General features: G+C 45.9%; 1 protein-coding gene across 6 annotated transcripts in view; it reads right to left on the bottom strand.

Annotated features, from left to right (window-relative positions):
* Positions 1-17299, bottom strand: part of GATAD2B (GATA zinc finger domain containing 2B) — an 83827-nt gene that overhangs the window by 28858 nt on the left and 37670 nt on the right. For all 6 annotated transcript variants that reach the window (XM_043535627.1, XM_037882639.2, XM_043535626.1 and 3 more), the window contains one exon: positions 1064-1393. In XM_043535627.1, coding sequence (XP_043391562.1) covers positions 1064-1392 — 329 coding nt within the window. In that variant the 5' untranslated portion in view covers position 1393. The remainder of the gene's footprint in view (positions 1-1063; positions 1394-17299) is intronic.

Below are 17299 nucleotides of genomic sequence, written 5' to 3'. Positions count from 1 at the left end.
CTGCCTCTCTTAGCTCACAAGTTCACTCACATGTGGATATTCGATCTCAAACTTCCTTAATATTCATCACCAGCCCACCCTCAGCGGATGCCTGAAGAGGATTCAATAACTGGAGCTCAGCTGCAGCAAATCAAGTCGGCAGGCACTGAGCACGTGCACAGGAGGGAAGTACCTGCTGTAAGGGGTACCAACCCTCCCCCTGAAAATGGACGCAACTCACCAGTCACTGATAGACCGCCTGTGAAAAGGTTATGGGCTTCTCTACACAACTGGCCGGATCGGCGGGCAGCGATCGATCCAGCGGGGGTCAATTTATCCCATTGACTCCGGTACTCCACCAGAACGAGGCCCGCAAGTGGAGTCGATGGGAGAGCGTCAGCCGTCGACTTACCGCAGTGAAGACACCACAGTAAGTAGATCTAAGAACAGCGACTTCAGGTATGTTATGCACATAGCTGAAGTGGTGTATCTTAGATCGACCCCACACGGTAGTGTTGTCAAGACCTTAGACTCTGCTAAGAAAACAATTACCTTCTTACTCCTGGAGTCACCAGTTTCTCCAAGGTTAGGGTCAAGATTGATTATCCATGCACTTATACCATACTTTACCTTCAGCTAAATAGAGGATTTTAGTCGTCACTTTTGTAGGCACTAATAAAAGACTAAATGGAGTGGGATTGTTTTTTTAAATGCCCAGCCACCACGTTACTGCTGTAGTTTATATACGATACACAAGTTTATCAGTAAAGGAACAAAATCCACTTGTGTGTTGAAGAGGGGTGGTTCGGACAGCAAAAATAACGGGTAGGCTTCTGACAGCGGGAGAACACGGTTACTGTTCCCAGAGAACCTCTGCAGGGAAGCACAGCAACTGCTCCTAGCTGAGCCTGCCAGAGAGATTGCACAAGCAGAGATTCAGATGCCATGGAAGATCCCCAGGCAGCCCCACGAAATGCTGCTCTAATTCCCATGACTGTGGACTTCCTATTTGGCTGAACAGAAGGTCAACAAGAGTCTGTGCTGAGATGTAACTGACAAAAACGCCAGTTGTTCAGTGGCCTACCTTCTCCTTGCACTCATATCTACCGGCTCATCATTAATGTTCTCCTTGCCCGGCCGCCCTGCAGTCCTGCCATCTGCATGGGGCCTCAGGCTCCCATTCAGCTTCTCTTCATAGACTTTAACACCGTCCTGCTTCACCGGGAGCTCGTGGGGCACCTCGAGGCCAGAAAGATCCTTCCTCTTCAGCAGCGCCAGCATCTTCAGGCGCTCCATGGCCTCATGCCCTTCCATTTTCAACCTCTTTGCCAGGACATCCTCCCGGTCGTCCGCTTGGTCCAAGCTCCGTTTTAAGAGGTTCAGGCGCAGTGCATCTTCAGTCATTCTGTCCATCCTGTAGAGAGAGATTGGCATAAAAGCAGGGTCAGTATCAGGGAAACAGGTAGGAAAAGCAGCAAATGCAGCCAACTAAGAGTCTCATGTGTGGAATTAGGAGACTGGTGAGCTCTGACTACAGAGGCTCTCTTTGCAGGCTGATAACTTGGGAACACCTAAGCTCTGGTGCAATCGCTGGCATTCTTCCCCTTGCCTTATTGTGTCCTTCCTCCCCCGAATCCTAGTGCCAACCACTGGGCCCAGCCACTCTACTGCGCACTGGTGCCCCACTGATATGGCACACAGATGGCTGGCCTTCTCAGGGTGCTTTTGTTCCCAGCCTCTCACAACCTGGCATGTTCCATGATTGGATTTTCCTTAAGTGCTATGGGCTGGAATGCACCCAACAGAATACAGGGGGTGTGGGAGAGCTCCAGCACAGTGGGGTCCAAAAACAGGGAATGGAGCTGTAAGGGGACAAGGCTGCTGGCTACTACACCTGAAGTCTTAGCCAAATGGGAACCAGTGGTATAATACATGAAAACCATTCAGATAGATTACATGGGAGGTTCAACCACTTCCTCCAATACGTACTTGGGCTTTCCTAAGAAGCTTCCTTTCAGTCTTCTTTGCAAAAATAGTGTATGTCTGGTAAAAAACAAGCCAGGACCCTTGTCTACACTAGAGAAGTGCCCTGTGGCAACTTGACCTGCTGGAATTGCATGCACCCAAGGTGCCCAGTCCAGGGTGCACAGCGCACCACATCCACTCCCAGCACCCCCTGCCAGTATTGCATGGTTACCTCCAGACTGCTGCACCGCTCCCACAAAGCCCAACACGTCCCTGGAGCAGGTGCATACTGTCTATGGGCTGTTTGTTTACACCCGTTCATAGATGCATCAAATGGTTCCAACCCATGTGGGGGTCTGTGCACAGGTCATGAGGGAGAGGGGTTGAGATGCATCCTGCTATGCACCCACAATCGATATACCATGGCAGAGACACAGAACAGCAGCCTTGTGCCAGGCCCACGGCTGTATTATCAGCACCATCACTTTCAGAAGTTTGACATTTTCATTTGTGCACACAAAAGTTTTAATAGGGTTAGTGTTTCATCCCATTCTCATTTTGTAGCTGAACTAAGTTTCTTTCTCTTGTGCTTTCCCTTCAGAAGCCAACTGGGAGTGGTCTGGGCCAGCAGGGAAGTTGTCCCTCTTTGCCCCTCCATGTAGGTCACTGAGTTCCACCGCACTTCCTCGTAATATACTGGGCCACTCAAGGGTGTTCTTGTTGCCCAGGGGTAGGGCGGAGAACAGCAGGATGTCGGGTGTCTGCACTGGAGCACCATGGGAAGGGGTTGTGCTGGATGGGGGTGGGGCCTTTAGTCTTTGGAAAAAGACACTCAAATCAAGCAAAAAGTATTTCAAGTCATCAGGTCAGAGACAGAGGAGCAAAGTTTTTTCTCTTTAAAGAATAAAGTCTTCTGTAAAGTGTCATTTTTCTGCAGTCAGCTGCTTTCAGTTAAGTTACCCTGTTAGTCTGTAAGGAATGTGATGCACTTACAGTGACAAAGCTGCATCTTACCAAAAAAGGTTAATACGAAACAAGACCATTCCCACCCACTCCCTTCACTTTTTTCTGCTCCAGACACTGCCATGCACTCCAGGTGCAAAACCCCATTCAGTGCAAATCAGAGTGGATAATTATTTAAATCAATGTATTAAAATTTTAAATTACAGGTTTACTTTTCAAAACTTAACCTATTTAAAGTTTAAAAAGGACAACCTGTATTAAGGCCTAAACCTACTATAATCTATTAGTATCATTTAAAATAAATACAAAGATATTAAGCAATACATGAAAGCTGTAAAGTTTCAAAAGAAATCCAACCCACCGATCTGGTGGAAGTCAGTGACTAAGCACCCGGAACCGCAGGTTTCTGAAGTGCTAAACCAGCTTTTGGCAGCAGTAGCAGAGAGAATGATTTTCTTCTGCTATGTACACACCACAGCGTACGTCGGTATCAGTTAGGTCGTTCAGGGGGCGAATCCGCCACTCCCCGGAGCGGCGCAAATTACACCGACCTAAGCTCTGGCAGGTGCAGCGTTATGTTGGCAGGAGCGCGTCTCCCGCCCACACAGCTACTGCATTTGTGGGGGCTGGAATAACGAAGTCAATGGGAGAGCTCTCTCCTGCCGGCTTCGAGCACCTGCGCGAGCAGCGGAGCCGCATCATCCATGCGCCGCTGTCAGCTCTGTAGCGTAGCCACAGCCTTCGTTTCAGTTCATTCTCCTAGTTCAGTTCAATGACCAGCTCATTCAAAGTTAAGAAAACAAATGGAAGTTGAAAAAGCTTGTTTCTCTCTTGCAATCTATGAATAGAAGCTCAGTGTGAGAAGCTGAGATCTACTAGTTCCATAATCTTGAAGGACACGGTTACCAGAAACAATCGTTAGCTACAGATTATACTTCCTTTTTTTAAATGAAGCAGTTTTAAATGAAACTTTTTTTTTTAATCAAAACATGCTGATCAAGAAGTTCAAGTATGCAACATTTAAGGTAGTTTTATTTATTAAAAAAATAAAATACTGTCTTTGTGCATTTAAGAAATGCATCATTCACCACTTTCTTAATTTTTATGTTAGCATCTGAATCATGTAAGTTAAGCCATATAATTGCTTAAATAAATGCATTTAGATATATTGTATCCTCCTGTTAGCAAAAAGTAGCACCGAAGTTAATGTAAAGGCTGCACTTAGCTGCAAACATGTTTTAATGGTTATCAGCTAATGAGAACCAACCTGTTTTTAGGAAAAGAACTAAAATGTACAAATAAAGAATTTTAAATCAAGGTTTCCTGTCTGATTCAAATCAAAGTGATTTAAACCCCTGATTTTAATCACCCATATACCCTGGTGCAAACGGGAATGGAGCATCAAGTTAGCGGTAATCTGTTATCCCTTAGGCCTGACAAAAAGCTCACTACACAAGCCAACAAAAATCCTTTTGGAAAGGAGGAGATCAGTCTACTGTGGTCACTCAGAGAAAGGTCAGTTTAACAGGATCTTCACCATTCAAAAAGTGGTTTGGAAGAAATACAAGTTATGGAGGAGAATCTACTTTAACAAAATATATTAAAATTTTCGTGCATCCTCAAAATACCTCCTGTGTCTAAGTCTTGATGGCATAACGAAGATGCTGGCAGTTTATTTCAATGGCCTTTTTACATCAACAATTGGGTAGCAGCATGTAAGACAACACAGCAGAATAAGACCACATAAGCACAAACTATCAAGGGGTTTAGCAAAATGTCACAAGCACAACAGTAAGTCAGTGGAAGCTGTCCCCCTGAATTTATACTTCTCCTCTGTACCTAACTGCACATGTCAGGACCAAAGAACTTGCAATTTGAAGTTCCTTGGCATTTGCCAGTTATGATCCCAATGATTTAAATGCAATCTAAAATGCAGCACTAAGGGAGCTGGGTAGGAACGCCAGACCAAATGTTAACTACTCTCTACCAACAGAAATAACCCAGAAAGCTGATGCAAAAACTCCACAAATCTTCACTGGCCCTCGTCTACTCTACTATAGAAGTCTAGTCACACAGCTCCCACACGTCACTTCTGGACTTCCCACCACCATGCGGATCACTACAGGCACAGTAAAACCACCACAACTGTGGCGTTCTGTACTGACGCACAGCCACACTTCCCAAATCTGCTGCGACATGAGAATCCTTTGTGTCACATCGTATTTGAGGGAACAACGATTTTCCAGTACAGGAAGCCCTAAATAACATATCAAGATTCTGATTGAAATCTAGAAAATCTTGTTCCTTTGCAGTGCAAGAGCTCAAAAACTCAGGGTTCTTCCCCAATCATCAAGATGAAAGGCTGCCAATGTCCCAAACACACAACTCACCAAGGACCCAACTAAAGGATCCTGTGGCTTCTCAGTCTCATGGAAACTATGGTCCACTTTGAACAGCATCTGCGTATCACAGGGTAAATGCACCTAGCTCCACCATAAATGGGGACTGAGACACTCCTATTTGTGATTGGAGAAATGAACTTCAAACTATAGAACATCTGGTGAAGAAGTGTCCTAAAATGATTGCATCCTGATATATGCCACCCACTTTGTCACCTGACGCAACTAGCTGGATGTCCAAGTCTAGGTTGGCAATCTAACAGTGCTGTTTTTAAGCCATAGAAAAGGAACCTCTCTCTTCCCTATTTTCCCTTTTTAAAAATCAAACTAGTTTTTGTACTCTATGAGCCCTGAAACATGGCCAATATGCACCAAGCTCATATACATGAACTCAACCTTAAAGGGGGAAAGAGGTATGACTGTTTCTAAGTGTTGTTTTAAGTCACTCATGGGCTGAAGTTTTGAAAGCTAAATTTCTGCCAGGAATAAGTTTTGACTCTTTTATACATCCCTCATAATTCCATGTCTTTAAAGTAGAACCCTAATACGAGCTGAACTAGGCTAGAGCATCAAGACAATGCTGTGATATGGGTGCAGAGGTATCCGCTGTGCCATAGAAGCAGTGTTCTGTTAAAGCGGTACAACCACTTTACACAGCAAGGAAAACGTGGAAATCTGCACTGCAATAGAAAAAGTCCAGCCAGTCTACTAAGGCAGGTCTGATCTCGAACAGGTTCTCTTACTAAAGGTGAACACCAGCTAGAAGTCTTCCTAGTTTATAATTGGGCCTTGCTGTCAGAGCATTAATGTATACTGTAACCAGATACAGAAAGGCAAGCACAGACAAGCAAAGAATGTGCTTTGGGAAAGGTGTGAAATGCAGATCCCTGATTTAACTTGGGGTCACTTCAGAGAGAGAAAACAGTTATTTAAGTCCAGGTGAGTCACATGACACCACATGCAGACACAAACTCATTGCACCTAGAGTCCCAGCACAGCTCCAGCTGCTTGGAGAATGCACAGCTGCAGTTAAGTCTGCATGAAAGGACTTCAGCAAAACTTTCCTGGTCTTGCTGGTCTTGGGAGTCGAAAAGAGGAGGTTACAGCTGAATAAGAGGGCTATATACTTGGCAAAGGCTGGCACAGGATACAATGGTCATGAACAAAATTTCCTCCTAACTTTCTTCACACGCAGTATCACTGAATGGCAGTCCTCACTATTTGGTTTAGAATGTCTGAAGTTCCATACCAAACCTCACTAAGTACAGTACATCCCACCCAGGAGGAAAGGCATCTTGCAGATTTTCCTTCTGAACAGAAGGCCATTATCTTGCATATTAAATGTGCTCCAGTTTGATATATAAACAAGAAGCGCCACTGTAAAAAACAAACAAACAAACAGGAAAATAGATGCCACCTTAAGTGAGAAGCAATCTAATGCAATTTCACTGAATTATGTCTTGGTACTCAAAAGCCTTACACTGTTTCATGCACAAAGATCTTCCATGTCGCATGACCTGGCACCAAGACAAATGCAGCTATAATATTTGCTAGCAAAAAAAAAAAATAAAAATACCAGAATGCATAAAGGAGATTTAGGCCTCCTGAAGACACAATGGTCTTCTCCTGGACTGCAGAAGGGCAAGAAGCCCATCATTCACACTGACAGATTTTCACTCTGTTCCAGTACTTTTCCATGCTAGCTGCTTTTTCTTTTTTTGGGGGGGGAAGGGATGCAATAATCTTTGTCTGCACCTGAAGTATCTCCATTGTCCACAGTGATTCTATGAGCATGACACAGAATAATGCTGTTGTATTTAACAACCAAGATCTACCTATTCTAGGATTGCACTTTCTGAAGTGTAAAAGCCTTTTAAACAAAAAATAAAGGTAAAGTTATTTATTAAAGCTGCCAGACTTTAAACTCACCAGCAATGTTCCCTCTAATTTTTGACAGGCCGTGTGCACAAAAAAATTTTCTGTGCAAATTTTTGTGCTTCTGTGAAAATTTGTGTGCGCGTGTTTTGCCGTGTGCACGGGGTTTAGGATCTGTGTGTGCGCGCACAGCTTAGAGGAAACAGCGCTCACCAGCTGTGTTTGTTTGGCATCTCAGAGGCCCCTGTTAGTTCAGACCACTGGATTGGAGAAGTAACCTCTTCCTACTAGTAACTGTTTTTCCAGAGTTGCGCCTGGGCATTCACAGAGATGGGATTCAGCATCTCTAGTGCTGAGCTGCAAAACTATTCAGAAAAGCTGTGTCCACAGAGATCAGTAGCACTCTTGTGCTGTGATATCACATCACACCAGGAGCAGTTTGTTGGCTCCACTTACATAAGGGTGTGCACCTTCACCCACTTCCTAGATGCTCTTTTCTCCCTCTTCACCTTATCTGGTCAGTCTTATCTGCAAATATGAACTCAACTACCATCTCTGTGCCAATGGTTCTACCTCTCTACTCCAAACAGAAATCTCAGCCTGTCTCTTTGACAACTCCTCATGGGTGTCTGGCCATCAGCTCAAGCTCAACATGGCTAAAACAGAGCTCTTTAATCTCTCCTCCCAAAGCTTGCCCAATTACCACATTTTTTGATCACAGTGGACACCATCACCAGCCTATTACTCAGGCTTGTAACTTGAGTGTCATCTTTGACCTGCGGAAGTGAAGAAACAGATTGATAGAGCCAGAAGAGTTCCCAGAAGTCACCTACTACAGGACAGGCCTAACAAAGAAAATAACAGAACGCCACTAGCCGTCACCTTCAGCCCCCAACTAAAACCCCTCCAACGCATTATTAAGGATCTACAACCTATCCTGAAGGATGACCCAACACTCTCACAAATCTTGGGAGAAAGGCCAGTCCTTGCCTACAGACAGCCCCCCAACCTGAAGCGAATACTCACCAACAACCACATACCACACAACAGAACCACTAACCCAGGAACCTATCCTTGCAACAAAGCCCGTTGCCAACTGTGCCCACATATCTATTCAGGGGACACCATCACAGGGCCTAACAACATCAGCCACACTATCAGAGGCTCGTTCACCTGCACATCCACCAATGTGATATATGCCATCATGTGCCAGCAGTGCCCCTCTGCCATGTACATTGGTCAAACTGGACAGTCTCTACGTAAAAGAATAAATGGACACAAATCAGATGTCAAGAATTATAACATTCATAAACCAGTCGGAGAACACTTCAATCTCTCTGGTCACGCAATCACAGACATGAGGGTCGCTATCTTAAAGCAAAAAAACTTCAAATCCAGACTCCAGCGAGAAACTGCTGAATTGGAATTCATTTGCAAATTGGATACTATTAATTTGGGCTTGAATAGAGACTGGGAGTGGCTAAGTCATTATGCAAGGTAGCCTGTCTCCCCTTGTTTTTTTCCTGCAAAACCCCCCCCAAGACGTTCTGGTTAAACTTGGATTATTGCTGTGCACATTGTAAGATGAGCTGTTGCCAGCAGGAGAATGAGTTTGTGTGTGTGGTTTTTGGAGGGGGGTGTGTGTGTGGGGGGAGGGGTGAGAAAACCTGGATTAGTGCTGGAGGTGACCCACCTTGATTGAAACCCCTCTTTATAATGCGCATGATAAAGGGGGATGGGCTGTTGCCAGCAGGAGAGTGAGTTTGTATGTGTGGGGGGGGGGGGGGGGGGGGGGGGGGGAAGGGTGAGAAAACCTGGATTTGTGCTGGAAATGGCTCTACTTGATGATCACTTTAGATAAGCTGTTGCCAGCGGGGGAGTGGGGTGGGAGGAAGTTTTGTTTCATGGTCTCTGTGTGTATATAATGTCTTCTGCAGTTTCCACGATATGCTATGCATCCGATGAAGTGAGCTGTAGCTCACGAAAGCTCATGCTCAAATAAACTGGTTAGTCTCTAAGGTGCCACAAGTACTCCTTTTCTTTTTATCTTTGACTTGGACTTCTGTCTAGGGCCTCACATCCAGGTTGCATCTAAGTCTTGCAGATTCTTTCTGCATAACATTTCTAAGATACAGCCACACAGCTGAAACTCTCATCTCACATCTCAATTATTGCAACGTTCTTCTTTCTGGCCTTGACAAATGCAATCTTGCCCCACTGATGTCCTTGCAGAACACTGTTGCAAAGATCATTTTCAAAGCCCATCACTTGGCCTATGTTACCCTCTCTTCACCGGCTCTACCTTCTATCAGATCAAAAACTAATTACTTTCACTTTCAAGGCCCTTCATGACCTATCCCTACCGACTGCCTGGTCTAAGTAACAAAGGTCGACTCCAGTTGGCCCAGGACAAGCATCTGCATGTTTTCTCCCATTCTTCCCCTTGTGCCTGGGACAAGCTCCCTGTAAACTTTTGCCAAGTTAACTCATTATGCTCCTCAACTCCTTTGCTGTGAGGCCTACAAAAACATTGACAACCATTAGGCTGCTAGTGTGCTGAGACCACAGCCTACCATGCTGACCATACGTGTTTCCTTATACTCCCTCGACAATCAGCATCCATCTATTGTCACTTGTCACACTTAGACTGTAAGCTCTTTGGGGCAAGGACTGTCTTTCTTCTGTTTGTACAATGCTTGGCACAGTGGGGTCCTGGGCTCTGAATGGAGCTCCGAGGTGCTATGATAATACACATAATAAACAGCAACTTCAGTTCCTTCTCCCACATCTGCAGAGTGCCAAAACACAAAACTCCAAGGAAGAGGCAATGGTGGGTGGCATAAATACAACAGTCACTAATAACCATGGGTGGTGGGTATAATAGGCCAGGGGAGGCCATGGTCGCCAAACCCCCAATTGCAGGGTTTTGGGGGAGGAGAGAACTATTTGCTTTATTATGCTCCATGCAGTTTCCAGGGTGGCTGAGGCAGCGGTATGTGTTATTCAGCCTCCTGGGTTCATCAGTAATCTCCCTGAACTCCAGAGAGATCACTGGGGACTCCAGGAAGCGGAGTAGCAAATACACCTCCTTAGCCACCCCGGAACCTACATGGGGCATATCAAAAGCTTCTTTGCAAGAGTGAGACACTTTCATCCTGGGCAGCTTGAAGTCTGGGAAGGGGAGGCATGGTACGGCTGGCCTGGGGCTCCTCCGGGCGGGTGGGGCAGGGGGGACCTTGGGGCACCTCCAGCCAAGGGGGGGGAGCCACGCGCTCAGGCCTCCTGCTAGCCTGGGACTCCTCTGGGCGGGGGAGGGCCGTGCAGCTTGTGGCTCCAGCCGGGCAGGGGGCAGAGGGTCATGGGGCTCCGACTGCAGGGAGCTTGGGCCTGCGGCTGAGGGGGGGTACTCGGGCCTCCAGCCAGCCTGGGGCTCCTGCGGCCGAGGGTAGGCACCTGGGTCTCTGGGGGGGTCGCGAGACTACAAGAGAGGAACGGATGGGGCTGGGGGCTAGCGTCCCCAAAAGGGGGCTCCACCCACCGCCCATGCTAGTAACCAACCTCTCTTCAAGGGCCTGTGTGAATACCCACTAATGGAAGATTAGCAAGCAGTGCCCACATCCGAGGACAGCAGGGGAAGAGTTCAAGGCACAAAAACCAAAAAACAAGAAAACCCCACAACAGACTGTAGTATCGCTAACAAAAACAGAATCAGAACAGGATGGCAAGTCCAATGAGTGGTGCTGAATGAGAGCATGAACTGGACTCCACATTGCTGCTTTGTAAATCTTTACCAGGGGAGTCTGTCTTAAACAGGCCATAGAAGCTGCTGTGGGCTTAGCAGAATGTGCCTTAGCGCCCCCCCCCCCGAGCACTGGCTTCCTGGGTAAGAAGTAGCGTGTTCAACACATCTCTTGTTACGGGGGAAAGAAAGTCTGCTTTTAATTGGTTCCCCCTAATCTCCCCTATAAACTGCAAACTGTTTGATCTTCAAAAGGGTTTAGTCTCTCCTAACACAAGGCTCTTTTAACCTCCAGTGATTACAAATGCAACTCCCCTGGATGAGCTTGAGGTCTGGGGAAGAAAACAGGGAGGGAGCTGCACCGTGACAAGTGAAAAATCAGAGAACCTCAGGCATAAAACTAGGGTGAGCCCTTTTGACAACTTCATCTCCCTACCTCCAGGCAGCAAGCTCACGAACCCTCCTAGAAGAGCTAACAACTATTAGAACACTGCTTATTCGAAGATGCCTAAGCCAGGGGCTTGTAGGGTAGACAGCAGCACAGTGACGAGATTCAAGTCCAGGTAGGGGAGCCCCTCTCAGGGGATAGGCATTCAACATTCTCAAGGAAAAATGAAACTGAGGAGTGAGAGAATATAGGTTTCTCTCTGACCATGCTGCGATGAGCAGAGAACTGCTACATGAACCCTGAAGGAAGCCACTGCTAACTCTGTGATTTCAAGTACAGTGGATATTCTAATACCCAAGGGATACTGGCCCATAACAGGGTTAACCCTATAGTCCGCTTCTAACACAAACCATGTCCATTGCAAACTGGAGGGCAGAGTTTTCCTGAATTGTAATAGTACCAACTGGACCCTTTGTAAGCAAAATCAGCCTCCACAGTGACCAGCAGATTATTCTTCCTGCAGCCAGATGACGTGTGTCTGCGTTGGAGTGAATACTTCCTTGTTGCTGGGAAAGGAAGCCTGGAAGGAGCGGAAGACAAACCTGCAGCTCTCTGGACAGCTGGAAATCTGTGTACCAGAGATATTGGGGCCATACCGGCTCCGCTTGGCTGATTTTCCTTCGGACTCTGTGGATCAAGGGAATGGGAGGGAAGGTGTAAAGCAGATGACTGCTCCAGTCCTGCAGGAATGTGCCTGATAGTAATTTTCTCTCCCTGTGAGCCCTGAAGTACTGATGGCAGTTGGCATCCTGTCCGGACTCAAACAGGTCAATTAGTGCTTGTCCTGACCTGAAGAAAATGAGGATTTCACAGAGTGGTTTAGGAATTAATGCAGAAGTGTTAATGGACCACTTTACCTTGAATGGTCTCTTAGAATGTGTTTACTTACGTTAAATATTGGCTGTGACACTGAGTACCTTTCCCAGAGCTGAGGAAGAGCTCCACATGGCTCAAAGTTTGTCTCTCTCAGCACCAGGAGTTGGTCCTAGAAAAGCTACCACCTCACCCACCTTGTCTCCAGGATCCCTTGAATGCAATACAGGACCAGGATCCCTGGACACATCTTTTTAGAGGAGCCATTTTAGAAGAGGTTGGTATCGCCCCTGAGGCTAGGTGCTCTGGTGATGCTGAACTGTGGGGGGCTGTCTCTGAAATCAAAAAGATGCACATCTCTCTCCTAAGCAGCAGAGGCAGACTTGGAGAGTCTGGAGACCAGGCTGTGACTCTTGGTCTTGATCTCTTCCAGAGCACCGCCTGTCTTATCACATATACACATGGAGCCAGGAGATCGCTACCACACCCCCTAGTGGACACGGCTTTTCTATACAGTCCCACAGCTCAGCGCTAGAGGTGCTGAATCCCATTAATGGGAATGCACAGAGGCCCTTGACGAAGAAATAAGGATTTAGTTTTTGACAAGTTGGAGGCAGAAATTCAGCTGCCCTGGCACCCTGAAAATGAAATACCACCAGAAATAGGACACTTTGCTTTGAGCCATGAAAACTAAAAATGCTTCAATTCCAAAACCACCTTGGCTAATAATCAGCTGGGTGTTGACTATAATATCACCGTTTGCATAAAGTAGTCCGCTTGATGAAGGAGAAAAGCTTAAGTTAGCCTACTACGGATAACATCCTGACTCTCCCTGCCACAACCCATCCGAGGTCCAAGAGACCTAAAACGCTGCCGATTCGTTACAAATCCCCTCTTTGCTAGAACAAGAAACCAAACCCACAATCGCCATAATCAGTTATCGTAACATTTTAATCCTCTCGACAGCAGACGTTACTGGCTTGGTAAATCAACATGCACTTTGAGCCAGATTCAATAAAAATTAAATCAGGCTTCAGACATTTTACTGACTGGAGCCCTTCAGTGTTGTTAATTCAGTTGCAAAAGCAAGCATGGGGAAGGAAGAGAAGAGGGCTGATGGGGGGAGAACCTGCAGCTTTATTAGGATTTATATGAATTTCCAAAATACCCTCCCCTCTTCCTTAACTGCAGGAAAGAAGGCACCGTGGGAGTAGCTAAGTATTTTTTCATTTTAGAAGGAAGAAACTATTAATACTCAAGTAAATCTGAAGGTCAGACAGTCATGAACTTGCAAAACGCTTCCCAGTTTTGTCTCAGACTAACCCAAGAAAAGTAAAAAGCAGCTAAAAATAATAAAAAACCACGCATCCGATGAAGTGGGTATTCACCCACGAAAGCTTATGCTCCAGTCTATAAGGTGCCACAGGACTCTTTGCCGCTTCTAAAAAATAGAAGCGCTTCTAATTTGACTCAGCTTTGAGAGCTAACAGAGCATGCACAGATTCAGGTTTACCTTTATAGTAGCAAGCTGGAACTAAACACCAAACAAAAGCATAAATATTTTTACTCCTAACTTTACATCGATATAGACTAATCTATCAGAGGAAGTCATCTGAGTGTTTAGCAGTGAAAAAGTTGGCCAACAATAGGATTACTTTAAGATGGATAGATACATATACAAACACACTGAATCCTATCATTCAAGTGCATTAAACAATATATTTCATTTCAGGGTCACACCTGAAAGCCAAGACATGATGGGCTTTACAACACATCTTCATCAGAAGATAATACAAACCAGATGATTCAGAATTTTCTCCTGCTACCTAACACAGCAATTCCCCTGTAAATTACTCCCAGCAATTCTCCACATCCAAGGAAGCGGATTCTCCATTTCACTTCCCTAAAGAAACTCACGGTGAAAAAAAAACAAAACAAAAAAAAAAGAGAAACAAAATCCTCAAATGGTGGCGAAGTCCCCTAAGGGAAAACAAAAGAGCTATAAAACATGTTTTGTTTCAGACTTGATAGAGACTGTAATTATCTCCAACTGTATCTCTGTAGGTGAGCTAGCTCTACTGACTGGATCACAAAAATGCTGGTGTCAGAGTTTAGAACCAACACTTAGGAGTTAACAGACCCCTAGGGAGAAGGAGTACAGACGAGAAGCAGAGAGGATACTCCCATTACACCCCCACCCCCATGCAGTTCTAGAGACAGTAAATACTTTGATATACAGGGGAAAACTTCCCTCATCAGTTGGAGCCTACTCCTCTCTCTTCCCAACTACCCAATTCCTTCTCTTCTACTTCTTATCAGTCATCTTTCTTTTGGGGGGGTTGAAGCCCACTCTCTGGAGTGGCAAGGCAGCTTCTCGGCTGGACAGTATGTGACCTGGACCTGGGCATGCTGCTGCCACACCAGGTTTCTTTTTCTCCAAAGGCTACAGTACAAACTGTTTCTTTTTGTTCAGATCCCTGTAAGGCAAAGCTGGGGACAGAAAGACCCTCACCACCCTTGTTCTCCACCTACCGTCAGGTTTCAGAGTAGCAGCCGTGTCAGTCTGTATCCGCAAAAAGAAAAGGAGGACTTCTGGCACCTTAGAGACTAACTAATTTATTTGAGCATAAGCTTTCGTGAGCTACAGCTCACTTCATCGGATGCACCCAAGCAAGGTGCAGAGACCAGAGATTCCCACTGCCCCCAGTTACTGCAGCTCCCGTCTCCAATACGGCAGCATGCCCCAGCTCCCCAGACTGCCTCGTGTGCCAAACTCCATGCTGCCAGGACCATCACGGACTCATTCCAACCCCTCCTCTTCTACTCCCCTGCCCCCACCCACACCCTTTACCCCCACCTAGAATCAGCCTCCCTACTGAGCCACTCCCCAGTTTCTCAGCAATGAGTGCAAGAGCCTTCTTCTGTGCATCTCCTGCCATCCTGAATGGTTTTGCAGCATCTCTGCCTTGACGACTCCCCAGCTCTTCAATTCCCATCTGCACCCATTCTCTCTTCCTTGATTGGGCCTCTTGGGATAAAAGCCCTGGAGCATGGCCACAGCAGGCTCAGGTCAGCTGACTCAGATTCATGGGACTTGGGTTGAGGGGCTTAAAATTGCTGTGTAGACATTTGAACTCAGATTGGAGCCTGATCTCTGGGACCCTCCCACATTGCAGGGTCCCAGAGATTGGGCTCTAGCCTGAGTCTGAATGTCTACACAGCAATTTTTCAGCCATGGAGCTCAAACCCCATCAGCCCCATTGACCTGGGCAGCCACAGGTTTATCCCTGTGTAGGCACACCCTTAATTTCTCTCCCTGTCGTGGATACTTTTTATCTCTAAATTAGTTCACTCTAATGCGCACTGGGGTACAGTGCATATAAGAAATGCTACATAAAGTGTTGCATTGTTCTGTATTTCAGTTCAAGAAAAACATGCAACCACAGCAACAAGATTTACAGATGAAGAAAGAGAAGGATGAGCAGTGCTAAAAACAAAGCTTGGAGTAAAATGTGTGTGTTGTAGCTTGGTGCAGAAACAGCCAGGAAGCCAACCTGTTACTAGGCTCACATCATTTAGCTGAAGTTCAGGGCAGTCACTGGCAAGACAGAGCTCTCTCTCTAATTTGCTCATTCACATGTCTCTTTAGCTTTGGGCTGTTTCACTTCTCTGGTACTAGAAATGCAGGTTTTCCATTCCCAGACACTGAAGAAACAACATGACCCAACTTCTCATTTCCATGGCATCCCTTGTGCTGCACAGATTAAGCAAAGAAACAAGAAAGATTATTTGAAAAGCTACATATGCGTTGTTAATTTAGACAATCAAGGGGTGAATAGTGGACCAGAGCTGCTAACGTGTCTTGGGACTGATTCTATGAGACATGCACACATGCACCAGCCATTACACAGTCCGCATGTGGGAAAGGGACAAGTGCTGTTCCGAGGCTGAACTGAGAAGCCTCAGAAACAGTCAGTAGTAGATCAACAAAATCTCAGTTACAACTGAAGCTATTCAGTAAAGCTAAAACAGTGTGGCCAAGCTACACAGTGTGTATTGAGACTGTTTTCCTCCAATGACAGCTTTTACATTCCTCCAGTGGCTCCTTCGCTCCATGGCCCTCACTTGTAAGTGTCGCAAAACATTCTTCTGTGCTGGAGCAGCTACAACCTTCACCCAAAAAGCAGAACTTCCACCAGTCCAGGCTGATGGGTTACAACTCTTGGACTGACACTCAGCAATGCCAAAGCAAGTTTGTTAACATTGTTGCCCCTTGGTCAGGATGTGCCATCCTACATGCCTAACACCACATAACTCACAAACACAAAGAGGATTCCTATGAGAAAAACAGCAAGGCCTGTGATTAAACAGATTCTCCTAGTAAGGAGATGATAAAACTTTAACCATCACTCAACAACAAGGAAAAATGCCCCAGGCTGGGGTATCCAGGTGCAGAAACACAGTTGTAGCTAAGTTCTGTGCCCTCAGAGCTGACCCAGAGGGATGTAACGTGAGTAGCACTGCCTCCCTTGCAGAAACAACAGGGAAGATAGTTTGGAACCTGGAGGTAAGGCTACTACACCCAAGTGCCACAGAAGCAAAAGATGTTTCCAGACCTAAACTTTACACATTTCTATTTCTACAAAGGCCTCCAGTCTACACACAAGCAGCAGCTACAGTAGCAATGACAGCAAGCAGGCAGCAGTAATGGTGGCTAACATATCCCGAAAGTTTAAGTCCTCCTTTTACCAGCCAGATCTCTGGCCTCAACTATACAGATGGATTATTGAGGACTAGACAAAGTCTGTTGCCCCATCCCCTACCTGAAGCAGGGCAAAAGGAACGATTTTGCTGGTATCTTCCCATACTGACTACGCCACGGGGAAAGCTTCTAAAAACGACGTTTTTGAAAAAAGGTCCAGATAACTAAGAAAAGCATCTCCCCAGTGAAGAAGTAGAACCTCTGTCAGAGATACTTCAGCTGCATTATCCTTCAATACCTGATCTGGTGCCACTCAAAAATATTTAATGCTTTTTTTGCACTTTTGATCTAGCAATCTTAAAGCATTTTACAGAGGTAGGCAAGCCTTATTCCTCTTATACAGATGGGAAAGCTGA

Source organism: Chelonia mydas, chromosome 24, assembly GCF_015237465.2.
Source record: "Chelonia mydas isolate rCheMyd1 chromosome 24, rCheMyd1.pri.v2, whole genome shotgun sequence".
In the NCBI taxonomy this organism is placed as follows: domain Eukaryota; kingdom Metazoa; phylum Chordata; order Testudines; family Cheloniidae; genus Chelonia; species Chelonia mydas.
The sequence above is the reverse complement of the archived record's forward strand: the minus strand, read 5'-3'. Positions and strand labels throughout refer to the sequence as shown.